At 39.2% G+C, this 14357-nt stretch overlaps 1 protein-coding gene and 1 pseudogene across 1 annotated transcript in view; one reads left to right on the forward strand and one right to left on the reverse strand.

Moving 5' to 3' along the window:
• Window positions 1-13349, reverse strand: part of ATIC (5-aminoimidazole-4-carboxamide ribonucleotide formyltransferase/IMP cyclohydrolase) — a 31227-nt gene extending 17878 nt beyond the window's left edge. The window contains exons 1-7 of the mRNA XM_028112218.2: window positions 13229-13349; window positions 12797-12923; window positions 10037-10113; window positions 8857-8923; window positions 3204-3292; window positions 2514-2665; window positions 2045-2201 (exon numbers count right to left, since the gene is read on the reverse strand). Of these exons, the coding sequence (XP_027968019.1) occupies window positions 2045-2201; window positions 2514-2665; window positions 3204-3292; window positions 8857-8923; window positions 10037-10113; window positions 12797-12923; window positions 13229-13247 (688 nt within the window). The 5' untranslated portion in view covers window positions 13248-13349. The remainder of the gene's footprint in view (window positions 1-2044; window positions 2202-2513; window positions 2666-3203; window positions 3293-8856; window positions 8924-10036; window positions 10114-12796; window positions 12924-13228) is intronic.
• LOC148164671 (dnaJ homolog subfamily A member 1-like) lies at window positions 6263-7396 on the forward strand (annotated as a pseudogene).
• Window positions 13350-14357: the final 1008 nt, after the last annotated feature.

The following is a 14357-nucleotide window of genomic DNA, read 5'->3' on the forward strand; positions in this document are numbered from 1 at the left end:
ATCTGTTTTCTTTCTTAAATTCCACATGAGTAAAATATGGTATCTGTCTCTCTGACCGACTTATTTCGCTTAGTGTAATACCTTCTAGTTCCAGCCACATCATTGTAAATGGCAAGATTTTGTTCTTTTTTTATGGCTGAGTAATATTCCATTGTATGTATATAGTGTCCAACTCGTGATTTCAGCTCAGGTCATGATCTCAGGGTCATGGGATTGAGCCCTACATCGGGCTCTGAATTCAGCGGGGAGTTTGCTTCTCTCTCTCTCTCTCCCTCTGCCCCTCCTCCCAGCTCGCGCACTCTTTCTCTAAAATAAGTCTTAAAAAAAAAAAGTACCTAAAAAACAGTTCCTTTGACCAACACCAATGAAAGAGCTTTGAAAATGAAAAATATGGGAACTGAAAGTATGTGGAAGTATTTCTTGCCTCAGAATCTAAATGGGAAACATTATAAGGAGAAAATAACAGAAGACAAAACAGTAGAATTTCCTGTTTTAAGAAATTCTAAAAGTAAAAATTCATGCAAAATGTCAAGTTTTTAACTATCCATTCAATAAATACTTAGGGAACATGCCAAGCAATATTCTAAGTACTGAGGATGTAGCAATGAATAAACAAGAAGCAATGAACAAAGACTGACAAGGTTTCTGCTCTCAGGGGAAGATGATTAAATGGGAGATGACTAAAACATAAATAAATGCAGCAAAATAGTGCGATAAAATGTGATGGGCAGCTACTTCAGTCTGGGTGATCAGAGAAAGCTTCCCTGAGGAGGTGACTTTCAGGTGAGATCTGAATGACAAGCGAGTGACACCTTCAACACCAGAGCAAAGGCCACAGACACTAGGCCTGCTGACCAAACGGACAACAGGCCTTAGGGAGCAGCGGATAGGGGACCAGTAATCAAGAAGTAGACCAGTCAGAAAAAGGGTCTGCAGGACATGCAGAGGAATTTAATTGGGAGGCAAAGCCAATGAATGGTCTCAAACAGGGCATAACATCATCTGATTTACATGTTTACAATTACCCTTCTGTGACTAGAAAAGACAAAGCAGAGAGCAGTTAGATTACTGCAGTCTGGGAGACTTTTGGGGTCACTGTGGGGGCTTCCATAGTGTTAGAAAAGATTCAAAATATATCTGGAGTAGAGTAATAACAGAACTTGATCCAATGAATGAGAAGGGGGAAAAATGAGTATTTCAGATTCTCCTCAAATCTCTGACACTGCTCCCTGCTCCTCCTCTCCCTCAGGTGTTAACAAGGAGGAAAGAAGAGACAGAAGTACCTGCATCTTCCCACCACCAGACGTACCAACCAGTGTGCTCTGTGTTTGCCTTCCCAGTACATGAAGAAAGCTGTCCTTGCTGTCACCAAAGCCAACCCTCCTACCAATGCTTGGGCCTTCAAGGCCTTCGTACCCACTACTCTCTCCCCTGCCCTCTGCACCCATTTCCCCCACCCCAGACAGTAGAACATGTTCTAATTCCCCCCTAAAGAGTACAACAGAACAAAAAAGTGAAAAGTCTCTTTTATTTCTACAAACCCATGGAAGTCCTAATTAACTTTGTTCAAAGAATTATCTTTATTACTATTTCCCAACCTCACATTCCTATTTTGGCCCACTTCAATTGGGCTTCCAGATCCATCATTCCAAGGAAATTGTTCTTGCAATTTTTCCCAGATCAGTTGCTTTTTTGTTCTCAGGAGCATTCCAAACCACTTGAAATCCTGCAGGTTTTCCAGCCTTGTTTTCCTCTGCTGGTTCCTCCACTGCTTAACCTCTTCTATGAAATCCATCCTGCCTGTTTTACATCTCCAAAGTCATCTATATGCCAAAGACATTCCAAACTCTATCTCCAGCCTGACCTCTTTCCAGAACCCCTAATTATCTCATAAGTCCACCTGGCATCTCAAACTTCAGGTGGCTATAAAAGGCATTATGTAATTTACTTTATCTTCTCAACGCGAGCCACATCAGATACAATAGAGGAAGACACGCACACCCCCAGACACAGCAAACTATGCCACATAACACACAGCCCTTACCTGTGATGGGAAGCTTGGGCTTCAGTGTGTATAACTGGGCAGGAGTTTGATGAGGGTTCATTCCATACCTCAAAGGCATCTGAGATATTCCTTTACTATACTGTCTCCTGAAGTAATCTGAAATGGCTTCATCATATTGTGCCGTATGAGTGAAAGCCTACAAAAAGTGTAAGTTTTGTGAAACACCAGCAGCACTTACCAAAGTGGGCACATGAGGGTCTTAGGTAGCACACAACAAACTACACTCCTTGCCCACACATATGACTGTGCAGGAAAGACACCCAATAACACTAAAAACACAACGAATCGTTCTCTTTCCAAGTCTCTTTCAATCTTTTTGACATTATACCTCTGTAATACTCGGGTCTCTGCATTTACAGGAAAAGGATAGCAGCTCCAAGGAGACCCAGTGAAAATTGAATACCATCTGGTTTGGTAAACACTGCACTGGATAGAAGTGCATCCCTACCTTCAAGGCTAACTGGCGTCTAGTCTCCAAGGAGGTGTCTTTGCTGTCAGAGCTTTGCAGCTCTGTGGACACGGCCACATAGTCCTCAGGGTCACATACGACTGTCACTCGAGCATGGTTTTTGGCTGCTGCTCTCAGTAGGGTTACTCCACCTCAGGAGAACAAAAAACAACTTGTATTTCCATGACTTTAACCTCCTTCAAATAAAGTTTACTGTACAGATACTTCTAATTTTTGACTTAAAAAATAAGGAAAACATACCCCAGATGAATCTCTACACAAAGTAATAGCTTAGAAAATATAGATGAATTACAATCACCCCAGAACACAGTCTGGGAGCAGTAATGATTTTCTGCTCCCTCAATGTTCTGATTCTGGGTGAACATCAAAACAAAATCTATTTTAAAATATAAATAGTGTTTGGGGTGTGTGGGTGGCTCAGTCAGTTAGGCATCCGACTCTTGATTTTGATTCAGGTCATGATCTCAGGGTTGTGAGATCAAGCCCCATGTCAAGCTCTGGGCTTAGCGTGGGGTCTGCTTGTTCCTCTCCCTCTGCTCCTCCCCGCTGCTTGTGCTCTCTCTCAAATAAATAAGTAAAATCTTTTTAAAAAATCTAAATAGTCCAAAAATAAATAAACTGTAAGTAATCCTCCCCTATCAGTCTTCAAATATGGTTTTGCTAACTTACCAATATCAATCTGCTCAACAGCCTGTTCGACAGTTACATCTGGAGAAGCTACTGTCTTCACAAAGGGATACAGATTACAGACGACAACTCTAAACCAAAAAGGAATTTAGCTGTTGTTAGAAACCCAAACTTTATGGGGTTTACATGTAAGTCAATCACCAGCTTTAACGTGATCTAAAGATCACCTGAGTCTAAAGATCTAAAATATAAACTATAATCCTAACATTTTAGAATTCTAAAAAGTAAACTGAAATGTCAGGAGTTCCCACTGTTGCATAATATAGTAAATAAAAGTGGCTTTGGTCAGCAGGTGCTCTCAAAACATTATTTCCCCCAAATCATATTGCAGTGTTACTGCCTAGATAAACTTATATAATCCAGCTACCCATTATATAATCCAGACATCAAAAAAACATTTCTAAAAAAATTTTAACAGAAATGTAAAATACAAGGCTACAGATAACATCCTCATTTTGGAATAACATCACTTTTATCTACAACATTCAATTTTAGATTCTATTTCCAATGGGTCACGTACAATGATGAAAAATAACAGACCATTCTAAGGGCGAAATATTTATTTCTTTGCTTGTTTTGTCTTCAGAGAGATCATATACAATGATGTTAACAGGAGATCCAAAAGAATAATTTAAAATACAGAACTAATCTAAAATTAACAACCAGTAGAGTTCCATGCCTAGGCCTGCAATGTGAGGAGCTCTGTGGGCAGGTTCACACCCAGTGAAATAAGCACACCTGGTAAAAACTAATAAAAAAAGTAAAACAGAAGAAGAGGGGGAATACTCCCCAATGCCTATAACCCTGATACCAAAACCAGACAAAATGTCACAAGAAAAATATAGACCAGTATCTTATGAATACAGACACAAAAATCCTCAACAAAATATAAAAAGGGGCATACACTACAGCGAAATATGATTTACCCTAGGACTGTAAGGTTGGTTTAACATCTAAAAATCAGTTAATGTAAGAGCCCATTTCAATAAAACAAAGGACAAAAATCACCTGAGCACCTCAACAGATGCACAAAAAGCATTTGACAAAACTGAACACCCACTCATGATAAAAACACTCAACAAATTAATAGAAGAGAACTTGCTCAACATGATAAAAGGTATTTAAGAAAAACCCCAAAATCCACAGCTAACATTATATTTAAAGTTGAAAGACTGAATGCTTTCCCCTAAGTTCAGGAGCAAGACAAGAATGTCAACTCTTACCACTGTACTGGAGGTTCTAGACAATCAATTAACAAAGAAAATTAAATAAAAAGCATCAAGATTAGAAAGGAAAAAGTAAAGCTATCTCTATTAGTAGGTGACAAGATCTTGTATATAGAAAATTCTAAGGGATTTAACAAAAAAAGCTATTAGCATTGAGTTCAGCAAGGTTACAGGACATATGATTAACTGAATTTACGTACATTAGCAACAACCAACCCGAAGTAAAGAAAACAATTTTACTAACGGTAGCATCAAAAAGAACAAAAAAATGTTTAAGAATAAATTTAGCAAAAGCATAAGACTTGTATACTAAAAACTACAAAACACTGTTGAAAGAAATTAAAGAAAATCTAAACAAATGGAAAGGCATCCCAGTTTATGGACTGGAAGACAATATTAGGATGGCAACCTCCCCTAAATTGATACACAGATTCAACACAATCCTTAGGAAACTCCAACTCCGTTTTTTGCAGAAATGGGCAAACTGATCCTAAAATTCACACTGAAATGCAAAGGATCCTGAATGCCCAAAACAATCTTGAAAAAGAAGAAAGTTGGAGGACTCACACTTCTCAATTTCAATATTTGCCACAAAGATACAATAATGATACGGTGCCAGCATAATGACAGATACAGATCACAATGTGCCAAGACCATTCAATGGGGGAAAGAAGTTTTTCCAACAAATGATGCTGGACAACCACATTCAGAAGAATGAAGTCGGACCCCCTAATTCACACCCATATATAAAAAGTAACTTAAAAAAAAATCAAAGACCTAAGCATAAGAGCTACAACTAAAAAACTCTTACATCTTCACTATCTTGGATTATGCCATCGCTTCTTAGATATAACACCAAAAGTGTAGGCAACAAAATAGATAAAATGGACATTACCAAAATTTAAGGGTTTTATGATGGTCTAAGGACCCCATAAATAAAGACAATCCACAGAATGGGATAAAATGAACTCTTACAATAATAAAATGAGAAATAACAAAAAAATGGGCAAAGAATTAGAATGCACATTTCTCCAAAGGTATACAAATGGCCAACAAGCATATGACAAGATGCTCAACATCACTAGGAAATGCCAATAATAATCACAATGACATGCCAGCATTTCACTAGGAAATGCCAATAATAATCACATGACATTTTGGGGTTTTTCTTAAATACCTTTTATCATATCAATATCTTTTACATCATCCTAGTGATGTAAAAGATATTGGTGGGGATGTAGAGAAACTTCCTATACTACTGCAGGGAACGTAAAATGATGCAGCACTTTGGAAAGTAGTCTGGCAGCTTCTGGATAGGTTAAACATACCAGATGACCAAGGAATTCCACTCCTAGGTATATAACCAAAGAAAAATGAAAATGTATGTCTACACAAAAACTTGTACATGAACACTGTTTGCACTCTTCCTAATACTCATAATGTGGAAACAATCCAAATGCCCATGAGCTGATTAACTGATAAATAAAATGGGGTATATCCATACAATGGGTTTTCAGTAATAATAAAAAAAATGAAGTGCTGAGACATACTAGAACATGGATGAACCTTGAAAACATGTTAACAAGTCAGTCACAAAGGACCACACATTATATGATTCTATTGGTATGAAATGCTGTGTATAGATAAATCCATAGAAACAAGTAAGACTATAGTTGTACAGGGCTAGAGGTTTTAGGGGAAATGAAGAATGAATGCTGGGAACTTTCCAGAACGCTCAGTGAGACATGAGGAGCCCAGCAACGCGCTCCTTCCCATTCCCCACACCAGCCTCGGCCCTTTCACCAGCTGTAGAAAATGGTCAAAGAAACCCCTTACAATGATGTTTTGGGGGTCAAATCCAATGCCACCCAAGAGGAACTGAAAAAGGCCTATAGGAAACTGGCCTTGAAGTACCACCCTGATAAGAATCCAAATGAAGGAGACAAGTTTAAACAGATTTCTCAAGATTATGAAGTACTCACTGATGCAAAGAAAAGGGAATTATATGACAAAGGTTAAAGAAGGTGGAGCTGTGGTGGTTTTGGCTCCCCCATGGACATCTTTGGTATGTTTTTTGGAGGAGGAAGGATGCAGAGAGAAAGAAGGTAAAAATGTCGTACGTCAGCTCTGAATAACGTTAGATTTATATAATGGTGCAACAAGAAAACTAGCTTTGCAAAAGAATGTGATTTGTGATAAATGTGAAGGCCGAGGTGGTAAGAAAAGCATGTTGTCCCAATTGCTGAGGTACTGGAATGCATCTAAGAATTCATCAGATAGGACCTGGAATGGTTCAGCAAATTCAATCTGTGTGCATGGAGTGCCAGGGCCATGAGGAACGGATTAGTCCTAAAGATAGATGGAAAAGCTGCAACAGAAGGTAGTTCGAAAGAAGATTCTAGAAGTTTATATTGACAAAGGCATGAAGGATGGCCAGAAGATAACATTCCATGGTGAAGGAGACCAAGAACCAGGATATAGTATCATTATTTTAGATCAGGACAATGCTGTTTTTATTTGGCGAGAAGACGACCTTTTCATGTGTACGGACATATAGCTGATTAAAGCACTGCGCAGCTTTCAGTACCTACTCTTGACAACTGACCTATCGTCATCACCTCTCATCCAGGTCAAATGGTCAAGCATGGAGGTATCAAGTGTGTGCTAAATGAAGGCATACCAGTTTATTGTAGACCATATGAGAAGGGTCGCTTAATCATCGAATTTAAGGTAAACTTTCCTGAGAATGGCTTTCTCTCTCCTGTGAAACTCTCTCTGCTGGAAAAACTCCTACCTGAGAGGAAGGATGTAGAAGAGACTGATGAAATGGACCAGGTAGAACTGATGGACTTTGATCCAAATCAGGAAAGACGGCACCATTACAATGGGGAAGCCTATGAGGATAATAAACATCCTCCCAGGGGTGGTGTTCAGTGTCAGACCTCTTAATGGGGTCAGTGAGTAACGCTGCTGGCATTTTATATGCAGTAGTAAGTGAAGAACTATAATCATAGCTCACTACTTGCTATTGTTTTTGTTTTAATATTCAACTATAGTAGTGTTTGAAAAGTTAAATGAAGAATAAACTCAAATATAAAAGCTCTGACTCTGCCCTGTATGTATGACGACTTCAGTGTGCAAGGTAAGTTTAATACTTGTAAAAACTACTTTTAAAAATCTCCCCTAGCATTTGTTAGGCCATACCTTGTAATTAATTTCAGCTCTATGTATATGAAACAGCTCAGACTGAAATGCTAGGTGTATGTATTGACTTGAGTGTATGACCCTTAATTATTAAGCTATGAAGTTAATAGTTGTATTTAATAGGCAATCAGACAAAGAATTTGTAGAGAAGTGTTGGTCTATAGTTAAGTGGGATTCATTGTGATGCCTCTGCATTTATTACCTCAACTTTTACTTGAGGATGGCATGCTATGTAATTTGGCCTGTAGTATCAATGATAGAAAGGATACCTCTCTAAAGAAGGGATTTATCATATGCTGCAGCCTGAGGGCTTGCATTTGTAGAATTGCATTCCCTTCTGCTGTGCCATCTTTTTTTTTTTTTAATATATATTTATCAGTCCTGGTTATACTCTTCTTCCTTCTCTTTGGACCATGATAAGCTTCAGAGTAGTGACTTCAGGAGCAGGGTAACTTAGAGTGAAGAGACATTTACGTGGAGAAGTTAATCTGCATGTATGAGATAGGAAGGTGTTTTTTAGGTATGTTACTGGCTTACTTTAAACCCTTTAACTTATGCTCCAAAGTAACTGTAATTTAATGTTGGCAGTATAGCAAATTATGATGAATAGCTTTAATTGTATGTTTAAAGGTCATGTTCACAAGCTTAAATCTGGGTATCAGAATTAAGCAATTGAAACATATGAATGTCTCCTTAATATACTGATTACAGAGCAAAAAAAAAAAACATGAATGCTAATGGGCATGGGTTTTTTTGGGGAGGTGATGAGTATGTTCTAATATTAACTATGGTGATGGATGCACAACTCTGAATAACTACTACTGAATTGTAGATTTTAATTTGGGAAATTATACGGTATATGGGTTATATAGCTCAAGGAAGTTATATACATTGAAAACAAATATTGCTTATTTTTATGCAAATAACTACATTGCTAATATGTATGAACATTTAGGTCATAACTTCCTTAAAAAAATAAAAGTTTTTTTTTAGTTTAAGTATGAATTGTGGTAATATAAACTTGCCAAATTAAAAATGCTTATGTATGTACAATGTCACACAAAAGGTATTCAATAGATGTTATAGTGAGTGAATAGGAAATTACACCTAATGTTAATCTTGGTCTTAAAAGGGAGGGCATCAGGTTTGGCATACTCACTGTCTTTGATCCTTAATGTATTAAAATTTTAACTTCCAATTTTTACCTTATAAGACTGAAATCAAGTCTGGCCATGTCAGCACTATCTTCTGGGACATTACGAGCCAAGATTCCTAATTTAACAAAGTTAAAGTATTAGGTTCAAAAAACACATCAGAACAAGATACTTCTTTCCAATATGGTCCCACCAATCAAGTTAAAGTCTCTAATCCTGCCTAATCAAGAAGACAAAGAGAGAGTTAAAAATTTAGAGTATATTTAAAAAGCTCTTGTAACAGTTCCTCACTCCCCCCCCTTTTTTAAGATTTTTTTATTTTCAAGTAATCTCTATAACCTAACATGGGGCTTGAACTCCACCGAGTCAGCCAGGTGCCGCCCTTACCCTTTTTAAAGCAACAAAATGTAAAAGAATTTTCACATAACTGTTACCAGTTTCATTAATCTATGTGCTCCCATAAGTAAATGGCTTATCTGATGATCCTCCTCAGCCTAACACTTTTATTCTTTCAAATTTTACTTTAAATGGTAAATTAGCAATATACCTATTTCTCACCATTTTTGGTTGATACCATAATTTTTGTCTTAGATGAGCGAACTAAAGCACTTTGAAAAAGAATTCTTTTAAAAGTCAGTTGCAAGGGCACCTGGGTAGCTCAGTCAGTTGAACATCTGACTTGTGATTTCAGCTCAGATCATGATCTCAGAGTCCTGGAACTGAGCCCCTTGTCTGGCTCAAGCTCCTCGGGCAGTCGGCTTGGGATTCTCTCCCTCCTTCTGCCCCTCCCCACACTCAAGCGCACATGTGCATGCTTTCTCTCAAATACATAAATAAATCTTAAAAAAAAAAAAAGTCAGTTACACTGTGATACTTCATTCTAAGTTGGGATTGTAACAAAAGTCTTTTCACACATGAAACTGAAACATTTTCATTAACTCCAGAAGAAAATATCACTCTAAATTAGTTATCAGATCAGGACTAATAGTGAGCAGAGGAAAACAATGTGAATCCATCGCATAATAAAGCAATATAGATTTTATTATTAAAATTATTAACAGGTCCTAACATATTATGAACTTTAGCAGCAAATGTGACAAAACCCATACAGACTCACAGATAATTTCCTGAGCTTATGACCTGCCTTTTTCCTCATTTATTCTACAAAGTAATCAACCAAAATATTCCTGAAGACCACAGATTGTTTTAAATTGAAAGTACCAACACTTACCAGCATGGACTGCAGGATGCAAGGTTTTCACACGCCCCCCTAACATTTCAGGAAATCCCGTCAGCTCAGAGACATCTCTGAAAATAGATGAACAGAATATTGCTGTTTCTGCTGAACTGTCATTTTACACTATTCTAAAGCAACTTCCAACATTACATCTACTGTCCTCATTTGGGGGGATTTTCCAGAGCCTGAATGTTCAGAATTCAGAAACCGAATCATATGCCATACATTAAATTGAGAAGTAATTTAGCAGAACATACAAAAAGCACTAAAAATATCTTTATCTCAGAAACAGACTAAAGTAAAAACAAGCATTTAGCTTTATGATTAAGCAAACGTAAAGATGGCAAATCAAATGAGTGGGGAAATAAAAGACTGTGTTTTAATAAGGTGGTGTCAGTATTGGAATAATACTGGTTTAGCCCATATAAAAATAAATTCCCAATGAATCAAAGGTTTGAGCATTTAAAAAAAATCATAGAACTACCAAAATTCAATACATGAGGAATGTGCTCAAAGCATTAAACAAAAGATTAGTAGATCTATGCAAAATGTTAAAATTTTACACAGAAAAAAAATTAAGCTGGGAAAAATAATTGCAAAATATGACAAAGGGCCAAATGCAAGGCAATACTTAAATATCGATTCAGATCACCAAACTGGCATGAACTCCTCTGCTCTCAGTCTGATTTACAAGCAAATTTTAATGACATGAAAAAATGCTAACAATGTTAGGTGAACAAAATCAAGAAGCAAAATTATCTTCTGTATAAGCTATGAAATAAAATATGCTTATAAAAAGACTGGAAAGTAGTACATCAACATGTTAAAACAGAATTATAAACTATTTACTACCTTCTTTATAACTTCATACATTTTTCACATTTTCTACAACTAACATACATTGCCTGTATAGTAAAAAAAAAATGATAAATATTTTAAAGCAGCAAATTCCAATAGGATATAGAATTCCCTGGGTAGAGTCTCCTATTAAGGCCATTGGCAAATGACTGGTATCTGACCAAGGGCTCACATATTTCCAATAAACTAAAAACTGGTGACATCATGGTGTCCAATTCAAAATTCCCTTTCCTGGCATTCAGGAAATAAAATCGCTTCTCCAACAGAGGATAATTGCTAAAAACAAAGAAAGGACATGTATTCTTAGAATGAAAGACTATGTGGGGTAATTAAAAAGCTTGTTGCTCCTTTAGATTTCAGAATTTGCATGCAGCAGGTGCAGTCTTCAAATAATTCTCTGCATGCTCACTGCTGTATAGTCATCAATTAAAATATCATCAGTATACCTCACACCTCCAGGTTAACCTCCTGGGATAGAATCTTGGCTCTGCATTTTATTAGCTGTGTTAGCTGTATGAACTTGGGCAAGTTATCCAACTTCTTTGTGCCTCAAGTTTCCTTATTTATTAAAGGGAGAGAATACTATCTGCACCAAAAAGTTGTAAGGATTACATGAGAGTGTGTGTGTGTGTATAATGATGTGTGAACAGTTTTACACTTTAACAGGAGAGAAATATTTACCTTCCCAATTTTTAAGAAATACATAGCTACATGAGCAAATGAGGAGTGGGTAGAGGTACAGGTCAAACAAGACTCAACAACTGATAAGTATTTAAATTGAGGAATGGATATGCAACAGGACTCATTATAGTCTACTTTTGATTATGTCTGAAATATTTCCATAATACAGTTTGGTGGAGAAAAAAAGGCTATAGAAGAACTGAGCTGGCTTAACCTGAAGGGTCCAACTACAACAGCATCCAACATGCACCAAAAGAAAGAACGGTCTAGATTTTGGATTCTCACCCTGCTGCTCTTCAGAAAAGGCTGACCTGTCTTTCATGATTCTTACAGGGCCCTTATGACAACATCAAAAAGATGATGCAAAAAGACTGGAAAAGATATTGAATAAATAAAGGAAGGCATTCTTGCCATTTGAACTTGTCAAATTTAGGAAAGCTGTGTACTGCCCACAGAAGGCAGAATTACATGATTAAAAAAGGTAATAATCCGACCTAGACGGCAAGTGGCAAAATTTTTCACATGGCTACAGCAGAGAGATCTTTCACTCCTTTTCTGAAATGTATTTCAGGAATGGTCATGTCCTTCCACTGAAGTCTCACTGCCATTCATTAGAGCTGTCCTATAGCCTTTTTCATTTTCTACCCCACAGTAGTTACCGCTCTCCAACCAGAATGTCAGCTCCTTGAGGTCAGGAATGGCAGCCTGATTTATCTTTTGCTCATTCCTTCTTCCCATCACCTTGCCAGTAATACCAGCTTGTGGATAACGGATCGAATGAGAGATTTGTGCCTTCAAGTAATTAACAGAGATGGCAGGGGAACACAGGTAGACTTGAATCCCAACGCCGTCAACAGCTTCGTTAAAGAGCCAGTCAAAACAGATCATGTGAATCACATAATTTGAGTTTTTCTTTAACAACAAATGGCCCGCCTAAGTTAATCTGCCATAGGAAGTGGCTAAGAATGCGGGCTCTGAAATGGGCACTCCTGGGGTTCCACCCCCGAACTTAACTCCTCACTTAGCTCTGTGAACTTGAGCACAAGTTACTACATCTCTCTGAGCCTCTTTCCTCCTCTGTGACAGGGTAAGCGGTGTTGGAAGGAGGGAAATGACGTCTTTTTACTCACTGTGCCCGGGGTGCATGACTTTCCGGTGGCCCGGATCACACTACGTTCCAACTGGGCTGAGCTTAAAAACTCAGCTGCGCCTTACCTGACTGCCAGACCCGCATCCCTGAGAGCTTTTGCGGTCCCTCCAGAGGCGATCAGATTCAAACCAACAGAAGTTAGGTTTCTGGCAAATTCCACAAGGCCCGTTTTGTCAGAGACACTAAATAAGGCTGCAACAGAAGACATTTTTCTCATCACTCGCAGTACAGGACATTAAGTCCTTCAAGGACTTGGGGGTGGGGGAGGGGTCGGCTGGGAGGCCAGTCGCGAATCTCTAGGCCATAACGGCGGCCCACAGTGGCCAGGCCCAGCCCGGGGCCTTCCCCGGGTCAGACACCTGCGAGCCGCGCTACCGCCAACCGGCCGCGGGGCTCGCAGTCACGCCGCGCAACCCGGCGCCGCCATTGCGGGCTCGGGGCGCCGCGGGGCAGGGGCACCGCGGGCGGGGATCCGGAAAGGCGCGCGAGGGGCTCACCGAGCTGACTGGGTGCCATGGCTGCGGGCTGCGGGCTCGGGGTCTGGGCCCAGCGGGGGCGGCAGCGGGGACGCCACGTGCGGAGAGGCGGCGAACGGCTAGAGCGCGCGCGCGCGCGGGCAGACAGCCGGGCGCGCCGGGTGGTCACCTGACCTGCCACGTGACCCAGCCGCCCCACCCGGAGCCCCGCCCTGTTCAATTCGTGGCTTGGAACGCGAGCCTCCGCGCTGAAAGGAAGGGGGGAGTGAGGCTGTAGCTTCCTAGGCCCGGAACTTGAAGGGATCGTCGCCCCCGTCTTACATTCTGAGCGTGACTTGTCCCTTTTCGCAAAGGTGAGGCGGCCGCAGGACCTCAGGGGCAAATTCCTGTTGCCCAGGGCAGCCTGTCGCCAGAGGCTGGAATGCAGCTAAGAAGTGTCGAAACACTGGTATAGAAAAAAGAAACGCCAGGAATAATTCCTACAGCGGCGAAGGTAGAAAGCATCTTGGCAATCATCTACTCCCATTTTAGTAGACTAAAAAGAAAATAAATAAAACGAAGATCCCATAATTAAAGATTAAGCCCACAGTTCACGTGATAGAGGCAAAACAAAGTGAAATTGACGTTCAAGTTTTGATTCGACATTACGGACTAGCCCGAAATCTGCTTAAAGATGGTGTCTTGCATTAGTAAATAATATTTGACTCAAGCCTGGGTGAGAGGAATGATAATGGTGAAGGGGGAGGAGAGAACACCTTTCTTAATTAAAAATACGAAAACAAAACTGCACACTTGTTTCTTTTTGAAAAAGAAAAAACACCTTTGCCACAAAATAAATATATATTGCTGTTTACGGAAATTTTTTAAAAAATGTTCCTTATTAGAATTACATTACAAAATAGTACTGCCTATCTTTTATTCTCAGTCTGGGGCTCGCAGCTGCAGAAAGGAGTCTATTTTCTTATTACCTGTATGTTATTTATATATCTGTTACCCTCTCTAATTCTTCCAGTCTCTTCTTTACTCCCCCAAATGAATACTTTGGCTAGAATCAAGAGCTCTGTTTTAGAACTTCTGAATATGTGAACTTCCTGCCCTGAATATTTCTCGCATTCCCAAAAGAAATAATAAGATTATCACAGTGTCTTCA

This window comes from Eumetopias jubatus, unplaced genomic scaffold (assembly GCF_037043125.1).
Source record: "Eumetopias jubatus isolate StellerSeaLion01/CBP00866 unplaced genomic scaffold, mEumJub1_p1.0 scaffold_3, whole genome shotgun sequence".
Lineage (NCBI taxonomy): Eukaryota > Metazoa > Chordata > Mammalia > Carnivora > Otariidae > Eumetopias > Eumetopias jubatus.